General features: G+C 47.5%; 1 protein-coding gene across 1 annotated transcript; it reads left to right on the top strand.

Moving 5' to 3' along the window:
- The first annotated feature begins 4,002 nt into the window (after positions 1 to 4,002).
- Positions 4,003 to 9,278, top strand: LOC115081332 (protein fem-1 homolog B). Its single transcript, XM_029585815.1, has 2 exons — positions 4,003 to 4,348; positions 7,005 to 9,278. Exons 1-2 carry the CDS (start codon positions 4,095 to 4,097, stop codon positions 8,638 to 8,640), a joined length of 1,890 nt encoding a protein of 629 aa, XP_029441675.1. The 5' UTR covers positions 4,003 to 4,094; the 3' UTR covers positions 8,641 to 9,278.
- Positions 9,279 to 16,844: the final 7,566 nt, after the last annotated feature.

Raw genomic sequence — 16,844 nt, 5'->3', positions numbered from 1 at the left:
TATGTAGGGTGTTACTGTGTTACCTGAAAGCCCAAAATTCTTTTAGCAAGTCAGACAGACTTGTTATTTTGTTTGAGGGCTCCAGAAGGGAGAAGTGGCATTGAAGGCACCCGTTGCCTGTTGGCTTCAGGAGGCAATAGTGTTGGCCAGTTTAATGAAAGGTAAGCCAGTTACAGAAGGGCTGAGAGCACACGCCACTAGGGCACAGGCTGCAACTTGCCAAAATGCAGACTGCTCTCTCCTGCAGACATCTGTAAGGCAGCAACATGGGCTTCTTTACACTCATTCACTAAGCGCTACAGACTAGATCTGTGTTTATGAATGTAATTACTGTAATCCGCCTAAGCAACATGGTTGAATATATGTGGAATATAAATATTTTTAAATAAATAGATCTGCAGGCAAAGGGGGATGCAATCTTTGGAGCAGTTCTTGAAACAACCCTGTCATATTCCCATTCTTAGATATAGCCCTCAGGTCTGGACTGGGCTGACAGGATGATGAGAAAGGTGAAATTAAAATCTTGCCTGCTAATCTCCTTTCCTTGAGTACTACCCGACCAGTCCGGATCCCATCCTGAAGCTAATGGGGGAAGGAATAGTTGGGAAGACAGGCAGCATAAAAAATAATAAAGAGGAAAAGCAAAGAAAGAATGGAAGGTGGCTCCATAAAAACATTTTCAGCCCAGGGAAAGAAGAGCAGGGAGACTGCTCAGTTCTTATTTTTGTGGTTCATTTTCTGAAGATTTTCCAGGCGAGCTCAGTCGCGCTTTCCCTGCTCTATATAGGGAAAAGGGCTGGCAGTGCAAAGTTTCACTTTCTGCCTCCATGTGCTGGTAGGGGAACACATCCCACAGGTCTGGAAGGGTCTGGCAGGACTCAAGGAAAGGAAATTAGAGGGCAAGATTTGGAATATAAATGCAATAACTAAATGATTTCACCTTTTGTAAAGTTAATAAGACTTGCAAATATTCTCCCTGGGGGGTGTTTTTAATGTGTTTGTTGATCGTTGTAAGTAAGGTAAAGATGCGCTCTGGTTCTGTGTAGTGCATGAAACCCAATCCTAATTCTGTGCCGAATTCTGTTGCTGGGTGACAAGTCCTCTCTCCTTTGGATAATGCATGAGCCCTGTGCTGGAATTACAGCCAGCAGGAAAGGATCAAGATACAGGATGGCCAATTAACTATTAATTCTTCTGTTACTATATCGGCCTTAGAAAATGTAGGACAATACAAGAGATCAGAGAAGTGGATTAGTGACATAAGGGCTCATCTCTGTCCCCCCTCCCCTCATCTGTTCCAGAATATTATCTTGAATTTGCTTACTGAGTGCAGCTATACCAGCAACAAGACAATTCAGTTGACAACTAAAACAAAGAATCATTAAGATTCCAATTTTTCATGTAATTCTTAAGAAGACAATGTTTAAATGTCTCTCTGCTGCCCAAGTAAAACCTATTTGCATGTGCTTCCAAGAAAGGCATAGGGGTGACCTGCATGGAGCGACAGTTACAACCCTAAACAGAAGGCAAGGGGTAGCCTGCATGGAGCGGCAGTTACAACCCTAAACAGAAGGCAAGGGGTAACTAACCTGTATGAAGCAGCACTTACAATCCTAGCTGAGCAGACTGGATAGGCCATTTCGTTTTTTTTCTGCTGTCATTTTATTATGTTACTACAAGAAGAGTATAAGGTGCCTAGACGACAAGTGGTTTTTTAAAAAAGCAATTTAATTCCCTCTCTTGGGCAACTCCAGTGTAGCCAGTGGCATGCGGGAAAGGCTATAACATGAGGACAAATCTGCCTTCTAGCATTCTGGAAATAAGGGTAATCACCCTAGAATATTGCTGGACTATGGTCCTTGTGTCACTGCCCTCTGCTCAGATCAGGAGTACATTGTAAATTGTTTTAAAATCGTCTTTCTTTTACCCCAACACATTTGCTCTTCCTTCCCAGCTGAGGGGTCATGGGGAGGCTCCTGCGAGATGTATCTTCAGCGTCAGTTGTTGGCTGACAGGGCCACCACAGCAGCAGCTGATTTCCTTCCTGCTCTGAGCGTGTGCCTCTCTGGCCACCTTGAACAGGAAGTCTGAAGCCTGCAGAGTACGCTTTGGATAATAACCTTTTCGGACTATTTCTGAGTCCTCCTCTGCCTTATACAAGCAAAAGGAGGCAGAAAGGCACTTCACAACTTTCTGAAGCTCCTCGTGCTAACCTGGGGGTAACCTGTACGGAGCGGCAACTCCTACCCTTAACCAATTACCTTTCATGATTTTGATGCAGTTGCGACATCACTCTCTGCTTCAGCGGCAGGGGTAAAAGGGGAATTGGATTCAGATGACAGCCGTCCCTGGGCCCCAACGTTTACAGTCTGGGGTACGATATGCAGATATCAGGGAAAAATCACAGGGTTGCTTCTACAGCCAAGTCCAAAAACAAAGCACATTCAAGCAGCATTGTCTGAATTATCAGGGCTGCTCACCCAGTAAAAATATTGCCAGTAGTATTACTACCCTTACTATAAGGCTTGGGGGTAACCTGCACAGAGTGGCAATTACTAGCATGGAAAACTTGCTGGGTGGACCATTTGGTCTCTTTCTGCCATTGCTTCTATGTTACTATGCTATGTTACTCTCTTTTTCTTTTCCTGCCCCTCATACCCAGTCCTCGCTCTGTCTCCTTCCCCCTCCCCCTCCCTAAAATGGCCCAGCTTCTCCTCCTAAACGTCTCTCCACCCTTGGCTGGTAGGAGCATTAGTGCATAATATCGTAAAACACTGTCGTACTGAGTCAGACCGAGAGTCCATCAAGCTCAGCATCCTGTTTCCAGCAGTGGCCAGTCCAGGATCCTGTGCATCCTTCCCCGAGTATTCACATCCCTTCCTCAACTTCCCTCAAGCATTCCCCCTTCATCCCCTCTTCCCTTCCTTTCCCACAGATCATTGCTGCCTGACTGGATCTCCCAGTGACTGCCTTTCTGCTTTCAGCTCAGTCCCTGTAGCACAGACATCTAAAACCTGGAGCAGCAACTCTCCAAGCAAGTGGAACACAGCTTAGAGCAGTTCAGGGCACCATTTCAAGTTATGGTGCTCATATTTCAATTGCTACATGATCTGGACCCAAGTATCTTAAGGACAATCTTTTAAATCATGTTCCAGGGAGATTAAGACCTTCTCCCAAGGCATTCCTTGAAATCCTATCCAATGTTAAAATGGTATCTTTTCAGATACCTTTTTGGAATACATTACCCAAAGAAGCAGGTTTAATCCCAAATTTGTTAGTGTTAGCTGTAAAATTGAGCATATTTCCACTTGCATTCCCTTGATTTTATTACATTTAGAACCGCTTGTTGAATGTGAAATCTGTCCTTTTGGTTTATGTTTTTATATGCTTTCATGTTGCATGTTTTAGTTTTGTTTTCTGTACATTTTTAACTGCATGTTGTATGCTGTATGTTTTGTGCATGCAGGGGCCTTTGCCCGTTTTTAGATTAGTATTAGTAACTTTAAGTTTTATATTGGGAGGGTAAATTTCAAAGATATTTCCCCCAGTAAAACAGTATTTTACCTCTGAAAATGGGCTTTTGGAAAATTGCCTATCTTGTACGCATCTCCTTTTACCTGCTTTGTAGTGGAATTATTCCCAGGAAGGGGTTAGCCGGGGGGAAACAGTTTGGGATTTTCGAAAATGGCATTTTATTTTAATTGGGAAAGGTATCCACAGAAAAAGTAAGCGTAAGTCTCCACGGGTAGTTTTTTTTACTCTGAAAACTAGTGCAAAGCCTGCAAGGCAAAAAGTAGCCACGGAGTTTGCAGTATGTGCCTTATGCTTATGGTCTTTTTTCCTTGTAAGGGTTATTTGGGCATCGCTTTTCCCACGCGTGCTTGTTTATGTTTAATGGGGCCTGCCTGTTCTTACTGGGTAAAGGGGCCCAGCGTTCTTGGCACGCGGCGGCCGCAGTGCGCAGGAGCGCGGAACGTTGGTGCCGCGCTCGTGCGCGCGCGCGCGCCCCGCCGGAGCCCTTTGGGAAGCGGAGGCCGGAAGGGGACGGGGCGCCGACTTCCGCCGCGGCTTCCGGGGCTGGATGGGGCCCCGGGATGGCGCTGGAGAGCCTGGCGGGCTACGTGTACAAGGCGGCGAGCGAGGGCCGGGTGCTGACGCTGGCCGCGCTGCTGCTGAACCGCACGGACGCCGAGATCCGCTGGCTGCTGGCCTACGTGAGCGCGCAGGGCGGCCAGCGCTCCACCCCGCTCATCATCGCCGCCCGCAACGGCCACGGCAAGGTGGTGCGGCTGCTGCTCGAGCACTACCGGGCCGACACGCGCCAGACCGGCACCGTCCGCTTCGACGGGTACGCAACAGCGCCGCCCCTGCCCGCCGCGGGCCTAGGCCCCGCTGCCCTGGCTTTGTGCTCCTCCGTCGGCACCGGCGATCCTGCTGCGTTTCTGCTCCTCGTCAAAATCGAGCCCGAATCTTCCCAGTGATCCTCCATGAACCCAGCTGTCCCTACAGGAGCGTCCTTATCCTCCCTGCTTCTCACTCTTACAAAACACCTGCCGATGTCATTGGCTTGCAAACCTCCTTGACATGTCCAGATTCGTTTGTCCACTCTCAAAGCAAGGCTTCACTACAATAAACGCTCTCTTATTATGGCAAAAAACAGAAGATCCCTCCAGCTTTCCACATTCATTTCCCATCAACAAATGTGCCAAAGCTTGGGTGCATTGCTAGATTCCAACCTTTCATTTCGTCCACAGCCATTAGAAGTGGGTTCTATAATCTGAGTTTTCTGGCATGAAGAAAATCCTAGATGATGCTGACTTTCATACCATCCTACAGGCAACTATGTTCCCATGAATTGATTATTGTAATGGGCTTTGTTTGAGTTGCCAGATGTTTCGCTGCTGCATGCCTTACCTCTGGTAACAAACACAATGAACACATCACACCTACTCTAATGAGTCTCCATTGGCTCTCAATAGGCCAACCAATAGAGTATAAAATCGGAATGACTGTCAATTTTAATTGGGCAACTCTGGGGAGCCTGTCAGTGCTCCAGTTCTCTCCTTAAATGATACCAACCATCCTGCCAGCTAAGATCAGTTCAGAGAGTCTTACTTGATGTTTCTTCCGTGAGGTCTGCTCGCCTCTGTAACCAGAGAGCGTGCGTTTTCTGTGGTGGCCACAGTTCTTTGGAGTTCCTTTTCACTTGATCTGCAGTTGTCTGAAGACTTTCAGAGGACTCTTGAATACTTATTTTATTTTATTTATTTACTGATTTTATATACCATCATTTGGTGTAGCCATCATAATGGTTTACAACAGTAATAAAATTACAATTAAATTAAACTCAAAATAAAATTAACATATTAAAGTAAAGTTTACAATAAAATAACATAACTCAATATTAGTACAATAAGAATAAAAGTACATTAAAATCATAATTGGGAACTTAAGGCGAGGAAGGGTAGTGGTTAGTACATTTACTAAAATGAAATGAATCTTAAAATATTGAAACAAAAATAGCTGACTGGTGCATAAGAGTGATTCAGTGGGAATCATTAAAAGCCTTCATAAAAAGCCAGGTTTTGATCTCTTTTTAAAAATATTTTTAAATTTGGTTCTAGGCATGTTTCTGTGGGGATTGAGTTCAAATTTTTGGACTTGCATGTTCCCTTACTTGCGAAAGCTGTGCCGAGCATACTGACGGAATAGAGAATAGGCCTTTATTAGCAGAGCGTAGATTCCTTTGAGGTGCATGAATTTTAATTGCCGTGTTAAGCCAGTCTGTTTGTTCTCCGTACATGATTTTGTGGATAATTGTTAGGATTTTATATTCTATTGGAGCCAGTACAGGGATATCAGAACCGGCGGGATATCCTCTTGTTTCTTGGTATCGGGATCTTTCTTGGCAGTATTTACACCTAATGGACTAGATAACTTGGCTTAGGATACCTTCATACAAAATACCCCAAGGGCTAGTTGAACTTAAGGAATTTGACATTTCATGTTATGTCCTGTAATGTATTCCTGTTTTGTTTAACATTTTGAATTAGGCCTTTTTGAGTTAAGTGATTAATGCATTTTAAAAAATGTAAACTTTCAGAAATAAGGACAGGGACAATCAAATAGTTAACACCTTGTACACCTAAGCAGGAAGCAATATATCAGGGAAAGAGAGTGACCTGGCAAGCCAGCTCCCTTACCCAGTGGGTGAAGTCTGATTTTAAGGGGAGCTGCCTTTGTTCCTTTTCCATGCCAGATTTCTTCTCTTAGGAGGGAAGGTATTATAGACGTTCACTATGAATGCCCTTGTGAGATGGATCTTCTGTAATATTCCTTACAGTATCTGCGCAACAGTTTCTTGCCGCTTTAGCTTCCTATTCTAGTTTTATTCTTATGTCTTTTTTCCGTAATATATTGGCTTACATTTTTAATCATTTTACTTTAAAGTGTGCACCTTTTATTATGGTTTCATTTCTTGTATTTAAAAGAAATCTCCTTCCTAGAATCTGATCTTTAGCTATCTGTGCTTTGATGAAGATCCACTCTTCAGCTCTTTGTGCTTTATGTGCATCTCCTTTCTCCTCCCCCCCCCCGTGCACACACCAGATTTCTTTAGATTCATACTGGTGAGCCACTGTGTAGCAGGAGCTTTCATAAGAACCTAAGTGCCATGCTGGGTCCTACCAATGGTCCGTTAAACCTAGAGTTATGTGTCTGACAGTACTGGGGCGATCCATTCCCTGTCCTTCGCTTCCAGGAGGGTTAAAAGCAAGGTGTCTCTTGAAATGAAATAAAATGCTAAACATGAGTCCTTAATGCTTTTGTGTTGCTAGTACTGCTGCTGTAAGAATATTCATTACTTCTACCAAGTCCCTCTGTTTCATGTCGGCAGCCCTCGCGCAGCTTCACCACTAAGGTTCTCTAGAGGAAGCTTCCTCTTCTCTCTCCTCTGCTGTGTGTCATGACAGGACTAACATCTTGCTTTTCTCTTCCCTCTGCAGTTACGTTATTGATGGCGCCACAGCTCTCTGGTGCGCAGCTGGAGCCGGTCACTTTGAAATTGTCAAACTGCTGGTCAGTCATGGAGCCAATGTCAACCACACCACAGTCACAAACTCGACTCCACTGAGAGCGGCGTGCTTCGATGGCAGGCTGGACATTGTGAAATACCTTGTGGAAAACAATGCCAACATTAGCATCGCTAACAAGTATGACAACACCTGCCTTATGATTGCAGCATACAAGGGGCACACGGTGGTAGTGAAATACCTGTTGGAACAGCATGCTGACCCTAATGCCAAAGCACACTGTGGAGCCACAGCACTGCACTTTGCAGCGGAGGCCGGCCACCTGGAGATTGTGAGGGAATTGATGAAGTGGAAGGCTGCCATGGTGATGAATGGACATGGCATGACCCCTTTGAAAGTGGCAGCTGAAAGCTGTAAAGCCGACGTGGTGGAATTGCTGCTCTCCCATGAAGACTGTGATGCCCTCAGCAGGATTGAGGCTCTGGAACTCCTGGGTGCTTCCTTTGCCAATGATCGAGAGAATTATAACATCATGAAGACGTACCAGTACTTGTACCTAGCGATGCTGGAGAGGTACAGGGATTCTGAGAACATCATGCAAAAATCTGTCCTTCCACCTATTGAAGCTTACGGGAACAGAACTGAATGCCGAACTCCTCAAGAACTGGATGCCATTATACATGACGCAGATGCACTACACATGGAAGGACTTATTGTTCGTGAACGGATTTTGGGCTCGGACAATATTGATGTGTCTCATCCGATCATTTACCGTGGTGCGGTTTATGCAGACAACATGGAGTTTGAGCAGTGCATCAAGCTGTGGCTTCATGCATTGTACTTGAGACAGAAAGGGAACCGGAACACCCATAAGGATCTCTTGAGGTTTGCTCAGGTCTTCTCCCAGATGATCCACTTGAATGAGCCAGTGAAAGCAAAGGACATCGAAAGTGTGTTGAAGTGCAGTGCTGTGGAGATAGAAAGGGGGATGTCCAGGATTCACAGCACAGTTGACACTGACATCCATACAGCTATGGACAACTATGAGTGCAATATCTTCACCTTTCTCTATCTGGTGTGCATCTCCACTAAAACCCAGAGCAGCACTGAGGAGCAGGCCAGCATTAACAAGCAGATCTACAAACTCATCCAGCTGGATCCCAAGACCCGCGATGGCTCCAGCCTACTGCACATGGCTGTCAACTCCAACACGCCAGTAGATGACTTCCACACCAATGACGTCTGCAGCTTCCCCAATGCATTGGTCACCAAACTGCTGATTGACTGTGGTGCGGAGGTGAATGCTGTGGACAATGAGGGCAACACTGCGCTCCACGTCATTGTGCAGTATAACCGGCCTATCAGTGACTTCCTGACTCTGCACGCCATCATTATAAGCCTGGTGGAAGCTGGCGCCCACACAGACATGACCAACCTGCAGAAGAAGACGCCACTGGACAAGAGCACCACGGGCGTGTCGGAGATACTGCTGAAAACGCAAATGAAGCTGAGCCTGAAGTGCCTGGCTGCACGAGCCGTGAGACTGCATGACATCCAGTACCAAAACCAGATCCCCAAAGCCCTCGAGAAGTTTGTGCAATTTCATTAGCTGAGGCCATGCATAAAACCAGCTCTCCTGGATTTGTTGTTTTTTGGGTTTTTTTTTAACATGGCACTGTGGAAGTGCAGGTGGTAAACATATATGGGCCTTCCCTCCCCATACGTCCCCAGACAGGCTTTGCCCACTCCTGAGTCAGGTATGACACAAATCCCGCAAAAGTATCCCCACTGGTGATGGCCTGATAATCTGGCACTTTAGGTGGTCTTAGCCCAAGAGCGCTGCTTCTCCCTTGGGTTTCGTGTGCCCAGAGCTCGCTGTCCTATCACCTCAGACAGAAGCCAGAAAGGCCCTGGCTCCTGCCATTGCACTGGATATTAAGTGCAGTGTGTGGGGAGCGGTGGGAGCTGGGTTAGGCTACAGGAGGCAGGTGACGCATTCAGGGCTCTGAGGAAACTCCAAACCTTTTGTAGCTCAGTCTTTGAAGGGCTGGCTCTGTCCAGTTGTTTAGCAGTTTTCTTTAATTGTACTCACAGGGTACTTGTAAATGTGCCCTCTCTTATACCAGCAGTGGGCTGTGTGTGTGCTGAAATTGGGTTTCAGTGAATGGGAACTTTGTGATTTGGTTATATACTTTTTACTGCTACAAATGCTATTTTAGCACAAAGAAAACCTTGCTGAAAACGTGACAGACTTGATATGTTTGCGTCCTCTCTGGGCCCCTCTGTGTGTGTAGGGGACCTCCTTAGAGGGAAGAATGGACGTGGTGGGTCTTGAGTGTGTGGGCCATGAACATTAGCAGTGTGAACTCAGAGGGGGCCCTGGACTGTAGTTACAGGGGTATCTGGTTAGGCTGCAGTCCTGGGGACGACTCTCCAGTCCCTTTAACATGAGGAAAGCTATAGGATCAGAGGTGGGAGCCTTAGATGTGTTTCTCTCACAGTTACTGCTCCCCAGTGTTACTGTTTGAATGCCCTTCCCAGCGGGGATTTTCTAGTAAACACCTGTGGCTGCCTCCTGAACATGGAGAATACTTCTGCTGTCTGCCTTTATGAGCTTGGGGGCAGAGAGCTGGGTTATGCCCACGCTAATCACTAGAATGGTGATTTCCAGGATTTGAACCAATTCTGCAGCCAGAATCGGAAAGGAATTGGAATCTTGAGCAGCTGCAGCCTGGGTTCTGGTCTTGGCTTTGCTGACCTTGCTCTCTCACTGAATCTGATCGCTTTTCTCCTTCTGTCTCAGTTTATCCTTTATAATTGTGCAGGAATATTTTTCCACCCCTCTCCTGTTATTCAGGAGCCACGTGTGAGGGGGTCCCAGGGATGGCTTCATGCAGGCCAGGCCGGCAGTAAAACTGCTGTAATGCTTGCAGTATCAGAAGCTGCCAGAGCACAGACTGCGTGTGGGGTAAAACATCTCTTTATGGAGGGCTTCTTGCATTTAAACCATGCCCCTCTCCCCATTTACGGTGCAGCTTCGGCAGTCCTTTCCATGCCTACCTTGGGGTGCGTGAGGGAGGAAGGGATTTAATAGTTTGTCATCAAACCAAAAACCACACCACCAGCTTAAGCTCCCAGCGCGGGGGTCTCAGCCCCTGCTTGATGAACTCTGCTTCGGGACTTGGCCCAAAAGCACAGAACCATTTCTGTGGCCAAGCCTAAAAGCAAAGCACATTCAAGCAGTATTGTCTGAATTTCCAAGAAGGCTCCTCAAAATGTTGCTACAGTAATTTTGTATGGGTTTGACAGTTGCTTTCTTTTGATCATAAATATTACTGCCCTTATTATAAAGCTTGGGGATAACTGCAAAGTGTGACAGTTACTACTGTTTAAGAGAAACATAGGGGTAACATGCACGGGGTGGCAGTTACTGCCCTTAACAAAGGGCATGGGGATAATCTGCAAGGAGCAGCAGTTACTATCCTTAACAGAAACTTGGGGGTGAAATGCACGGGGCGGCAGTTACTGCCCTTAACAGAAACTTGGGGGTGAACTGCACGGGGCGGCAGTTACTGCCCTTAACAGAAACATGGGGGTAACCTGCACAGAGCGGCAGTTACTACCCTTAACAGAAACATAGGGGTAACCTGCACGGAGCGGCAGTTACTGCCCTTAACAGAAACATGGGGGTAACCTCCACGGAGCTGCAGTTACTACCCTAAACAGAAACATAGGGGTAACCTGCACGGGGCGGCAGTTACTGCCCTTAACAGAAACATGGGGGTAACCTGCACGGAGCGGCAGTTACTACCCTAAACAGAAACATAGGGGTAACCTGCACGGAGCGGCAGTTACTGCCCTTAACAGAAACATGGGGGTAACCTCCATGGAGCTGCAGTTACTACCCTTAACAGAAACATGGGGGTAACCTGCACGAAGCGGCAGTTATTGCCCTTAACAGAAACATGGGGGTAACCTGCACGGAGCGGCAGTTACTACCCTTAACAGAAACATGGGGGTAACCTGCACGGAGCGGCAGTTACTACCCTTAACAGAAACATGGGGGTAACCTGCACGGGACGGCAGGTACTACACTTAACAGAAACATGGGGGTAACCTGCACGGAGCGGCAGCTACTACCCTTAACAGAAACATGGGGGTAACCTGCACGGAGCGGCAGTTACTACCCTTAACAGAAACATGGGGGTGCAGTTACTGCCCTTAAGAGAAACATCGGGGTGACCTGCTCGGGGCGGCAGTTACTGCCCTTAACAGAAACATGGGGGTAACCTGCACGGAGTAAAACAGGCCGATACAGTACAGTGTGCTCACTGTTAGCCCGCGATTTGCCGTGCATTTTCGACACGCTATTTTTACCCCTTATATAGTAAGGGGTAATAGTGCGTTAATTTCTGAAAGTAAAATGTGCGGCTTGGCTATTTTAGCGCTTCAAAAAAGCACGGCCAACCTTCCCCCCCCCCCGAAACTAATAGTGCCAGCAACATGCAAATGCGTGTTGATGGCCCTATTAGGTATTCTCGCGCGATTCAGTAAGTAAAATGTGCAGCCAAGCCGCACATTTTGCTTTCAGAAATTAACGCCTACTCAAAGGTAGGCGTTAATTTCTGCCGGCACCGGGAAAGTGCACAGAAAAGCAGTAAAAACTGCTTTTCTGTGCACCCTCCGACTTAGTATCATGGCGATATTAAGTCGGAGGCTCCAAAATAAAAAAAAAAATTGTCCCGCGGGTCGGAAGACGGACGTTTGATTTAACCGACGTCCGTTTTCCAAACCTGTGGCTGTCGGCGGATTTGAGAACCGATGCCAGTAAAATTGAGCGTCAGCTGTCAAACCCGCTGACAGCCACCGCTTCTGTCAAAAAGGAGGCGCTAGGGACGCACTCGTGTCCCTAGCGCCTCCTTTTACCGCGGGCCCTCATTTAAATACTTGATTGCGCGCCCAGAAGAGTGGCCTGTCCGCATGCCGGGAGAGCGGGCGCTCCCCGCGGGTTTTAGTGGATCGGCCTGTATGTTAGTAACTCCTCTATGATCACAGGTGCCACGAGAGAGATCGGAGCTGTGGCCTCAGCCTCCCAGCTTCCTGGAGCCCACAGGTCTAGAAACAGGACCTGGTTCTGAAATTGTTGGACATGAGGCTGCATGGGGTGGCTGGAATATTTCATTGGTTGTGACTGTAGACGTTTACAAGCAGATGATCTTGGGTCTGTGTCGTGCTCGTCTTCCTCTGTCTTTGGCTGCTGTAATTCCTAAGTAATCTGCCAGGGAAGGACTGGAAGTCCGGTGCTGCAGGCTCTTTTCTGGCCCCGATGTTTCTTTGGCTGATGGGGTCTATTTGCTGTAGTTTGTTGGGGTGTGGCTCTACTGTTGTAGCACACACAGGCTGAAGCAATACTGCGTGCTCAGGCTAGCGCAAAGGTTAGCCTGCAGTTGGACGCACATTTTGGATGTGCATCTCTAACCCCTGCTGCACATCCATCCTCACATGTAAATGCCATGGTGATGAGGCTATTCATTAGTACCCCTTATGTAAAAACTGTGCGCCCGACATGCACAGTTTTACACTAAAAAAATGAACGCTTGTTCCAGAGCTGGCATTAAGTCTTGAGGAGCCCCAAACGTTTACAGAAAAGCAGAAAATACTGCTTTTCTGTACTTCCTCTGACTTAATATCATGGTGATGTTAAGTCAGATGAACCACAGAAAGCAACAATGGGAAAAAATAATAATAAAAAAAAAAAAAAAGTCTTGCCAGCGGTCGTTAAGAAAATGGACATTCAATTTATGAGCGTCTAAGACACGCACCCAATGCCATGGACACCCAATGCGTCCTGGGCACCCAATGCCATGGACGCGCTATGACGCACAAGTTTTCCCTAATCATCCTTTTAAGCATGGAGGCTCGTTTGCCTATTGTATCGAGCACCCAGGAGAAGTGATTGTGTGCGCATTAATAAAAAGTGCACCCAGTCTGGACGCACGGTTTCAGCGTGTCGGTATTATGTCGGCCTGACAGCGTGGAAAGGATATCTGGTTATCAGCACAGACAGGTTAATGGTTTCCCTATTACTGGGTGTAGGCACGTGCAGTCTGGACGCACGGTTTCAGCGTGTCGGTATTATGTCGGCCTGACAGCGTGGAAAGGATATCTGGTTATCAGCACAGACAGGTTAATGCTTTCCCTATTACTGGGTGTAGGCACGTGCAGTCTGGACGCACAGTTTCAGCGTGTCGGTATTATGTCGGCCTGACAGCGTGGAAAGGATATCTGGTTATCAGCACAGACAGGTTAATGGTTTCCCTATTACTGGGTGTAGGCACGTGCAGTCTGGACGCACGGTTTCAGCGTGTTGGTATTGTCGGCCTGACAGCGTGGAAAGGATATCTCGTTATCAGCACAGACAGGTTAATGGTTTCCCTATTACTGGGTGTAGGCACGTGCAGTCTGGACGCACGGTTTCAGCGTGTCGGTATTATGTCGGCCTGACAGCATGGAAAGGATATCTGGTTATCAGCACAGACAGGTTAATGGTTTCCCTGTTACTGGGTGTAGGCACGTGCAGTCTGGACGCACGGTTTCAGCGTGTCGGTATTATGTCGGCCTGACAGCGTGGAAAGGATATCTGGTTATCAGCACAGTTGGGTTAATGGTTTCCCTATTACTGGGTGTAGGCACGTGCAGTCTGGACGCACGGTTTCAGCGTGTCGGTATTATGTCGGCCTGACAGCGTGGAAAGGATATCTGGTTATCAGCACAGTTGGGTTAATGGTTTCCCTATTACTGGGTGTAGGCACGTGCAGTTTGGACGCACGGTTTCAGCGTGTCGCTATTATGTCGGCCTGACAGCGTGGAAAGGATATCTGGTTATCAGCACAGACAGGTTAATGGTTTCCCTATTACTGGGTGTAGGCACGTGCAGTCTGGACGCACGGTTTCAGCGTGTCGGTATTATGTCGGCCTGACAGCGTGGAAAGGATATCTGGTTATCAGCACAGTTGGGTTAATGCTTTCCCTATTACTGGGTGTAGGCACGTGCAGTCTGGACGCACGGTTTCAGCGTGTCGGTATTGTCGGCCTGACAGCGTGGAAAGGATATCTGGTTATCAGCACAGACAGGTTAATGGTTTCCCTATTACTGGGTGTAGGCACGTGCAGTCTGGACGCACGGTTTCAGCGTGTCGGTATTATGTCGGCCTGACAGCGTGGAAAGGATATCTGGTTATCAGCACAGTCAGGTTAATGGTTTCCCTATTACTGGGTGTAGGCACGTGCAGTTTGGACGCACGGTTTCAGCGTGTCGGTATTATGTCGGCCTGACAGCGTGGAAAGGATATCTGGTTATCAGCACAGACAGGTTAATGGTTTCCCTATTACTGGGTGTAGGCACGTGCAGTCTGGACACACGGTTTCAGCGTGTCGGTATTGTCGGCCTGACAGCGTGGAAAGGATATCTGGTTATCAGCACAGTTGGGTTAATGCTTTCCCTATTACTGGGTGTAGGCACGTGCAGTCTGGACGCACGGTTTCAGCGTGTCGGTATTATGTCGGCCTGACAGCGTGGAAAGGATATCTGGTTATCAGCAAAGACAGGTTAATGGTTTCCCTATTACTGGGTGTAGGCACGTGCAGTTTGGACGCACGGTTTCAGCGTGTTGGTATTGTCGGCCTGACAGCGTGGAAAGGATATCTCGTTATCAGCACAGACAGGTTAATGGTTTCCCTATTACTGGGTGTAGGCACGTGCAGTTTGGACGCACGGTTTCAGCGTGTCGGTATTATGTCGGCCTGACAGCGTGGAAAGGATATCTGGTTATCAGCACAGACAGGTTAATGGTTTCCCTATTACTGGGTGTAGGCACGTGCAGTCTGGACGCACGGTTTCAGCGTGTCGGTATTATGTCGGCCTGACAGCGTGGAAAGGATATCTGGTTATCAGCACAGTTGGGTTAATGGTTTCCCTATTACTGGGTGTAGGCACGTGCAGTCTGGACGCACGGTTTCAGCGTGTCGGTATTATGTCGGCCTGACAGCGTGGAAAGGATATCTGGTTATCAGCACAGTTGGGTTAATGGTTTCCCTATTACTGGGTGTAGGCACGTGCAGTCTGGACGCACGGTTTTAACGCATCGGTATTGCGTCGGCCTGACTGTGGTTTCCCTACTGTTGGGGGTAGGCCTGTGCAAGGGAGCTAGGAGAAACCTGATCTTCCATCTTCCTTAGGTTGTCATGAGTCACTTGTGGCTGACTGACAGTGTGGGCAGTCCACCCGTGTACAGCGGCTGGGGAAATTTCACTGCCGTAAGCGTAGTCTAAAAACTGGGCCTTGTTACTGTTTGTTATCTTGCCTTAGTAATACTACTTTGCCTGGTTATCTCAGTCTACATTGCTAAGGATAAATCCCAGCTGCCAGGTAGACAGGCTTGCCTGCTTGTAGGAGATTGCCTGCTTATCTAAGTTTATTTTAGTTGCCTTCGGCTTTAAATCTCTACTGTCAATCGGGCCGATTCAGTAAAGTCCGCGGAAGAGCGGGCGTTCGCACAGGCCACTCGCCTCTGCGCGTGATTCAGTATTTAAATTAGGCCTGGCGGTAGAAATGGGCAAAAGGAGGCGCTAGGGACACTAGCGCGTCCCTAGCGCCTCCTTTTGGCCCGGAGCGGCGGCTGTCAGCGGGTTTGACAGCAGACGCTCAATTTTGCCAGCGTCTGTTTTTGAGCCTGCTGACAGCCACGGGCTCAGAAACCGGATGCCGGCAAAATTGAGTGTCTGGTTTTCGACCCGACAGCCGTTTTTACTGCTTTTCTGTGCACTTTCCCCGGTGCCAGCAGAAACTAGCGCCTACCTTTGGGTAAGCGCTAATTTCTGAAAGTAAAATGTGCGGCTTGGCTGCATATTTTACTTTCTGAATCGCGTGCGAATACCTAATAGTTTGCATGTTGAGGGCGCTATTAGGTTCGGCAGGTTGGACGCGCGTTTTCCGCCCCTTACTGAATAAGGGGTAAGGGAAAACGCGCGTCCAAGGGCAGGTTAACAGTGCGCTCCGTCGGCCTGCTAGTTAGAATTTCCCATATTTAACCCAGCACTTATCTGCCTCATGTCTGTACCACCAAGCTTCGTAATAATCTAAACCACTGGTTCTCATCCCAGTCCTTGGACACACTCAAGACTGTCTGTTTTCAGGATATCCACAATGAATATGCATGAGAGAGATTTGCATACAATGGAGGCAGTGCATGCATGTTTATCTTATGCATATTCAGGTGGATATCCTAAAAACTGGACTGGGGTGAGACCCACTGACCTAAACAGCTTCCAAACCTAGTGAGGCCAGTCACTATAATGCTGCAGCTGGGAAGGCTAACACCGTGAGTGGCTGCATCAGTAGAGGAGGAGGTCACTTTCCTAAGGACATTTCAGAGGATGGAAGTGGTTAAGAAAAGGGTTTCTAGAGAGCCTGCAACACCAACCTGAGAAAAAGAGAACATAAGAACCTGCCCTACTGCGTCAGACCAAGGGTCCATCAAGCCCAGCATCCTGTTTCCAACAGTGGCCAATCCAGGCCATAAGAACCTGGCAAGTACCCAAAACTAAGTCTATTTCCTGTTACCGTTGCTAGTAATAGCAGTGGCTATTTTCTTAGTCAACTTAATTAATAGCAGATAATGGACTTCTCCTTCAAGAAAATAGGATAAAGCATAAACATTGGCAAGTTAAATGTAAGACATTGATAAGACAGGCTAAGAGAGAATTTGAAAAGAAGTTGGCAGTAGAGGCAAAAACTCACAGTAAAAACTTTTT

The sequence above is a fragment of the Rhinatrema bivittatum genome, unplaced genomic scaffold (genome assembly GCF_901001135.1).
Source record: "Rhinatrema bivittatum unplaced genomic scaffold, aRhiBiv1.1, whole genome shotgun sequence".
NCBI classification, from domain to species: Eukaryota; Metazoa; Chordata; class Amphibia; order Gymnophiona; family Rhinatrematidae; genus Rhinatrema; species Rhinatrema bivittatum.
This window is presented reverse-complemented; position numbering and strand designations above follow the sequence as displayed.

Excerpts from the sequence above, each read along its gene's own strand:
- LOC115081332 (XM_029585815.1), top strand. The coding sequence starts at position 4,095 with ATGGCGCTGGAGAGCCTGGCGGGCTACGTGTACAAGGCGGCGAGCGAG. Across the intron at positions 4,349-7,004 it reads GGCACCGTCCGCTTCGACGG|TTACGTTATTGATGGCGCCA; the intron begins GTACGCAACAGC and ends TTCCCTCTGCAG.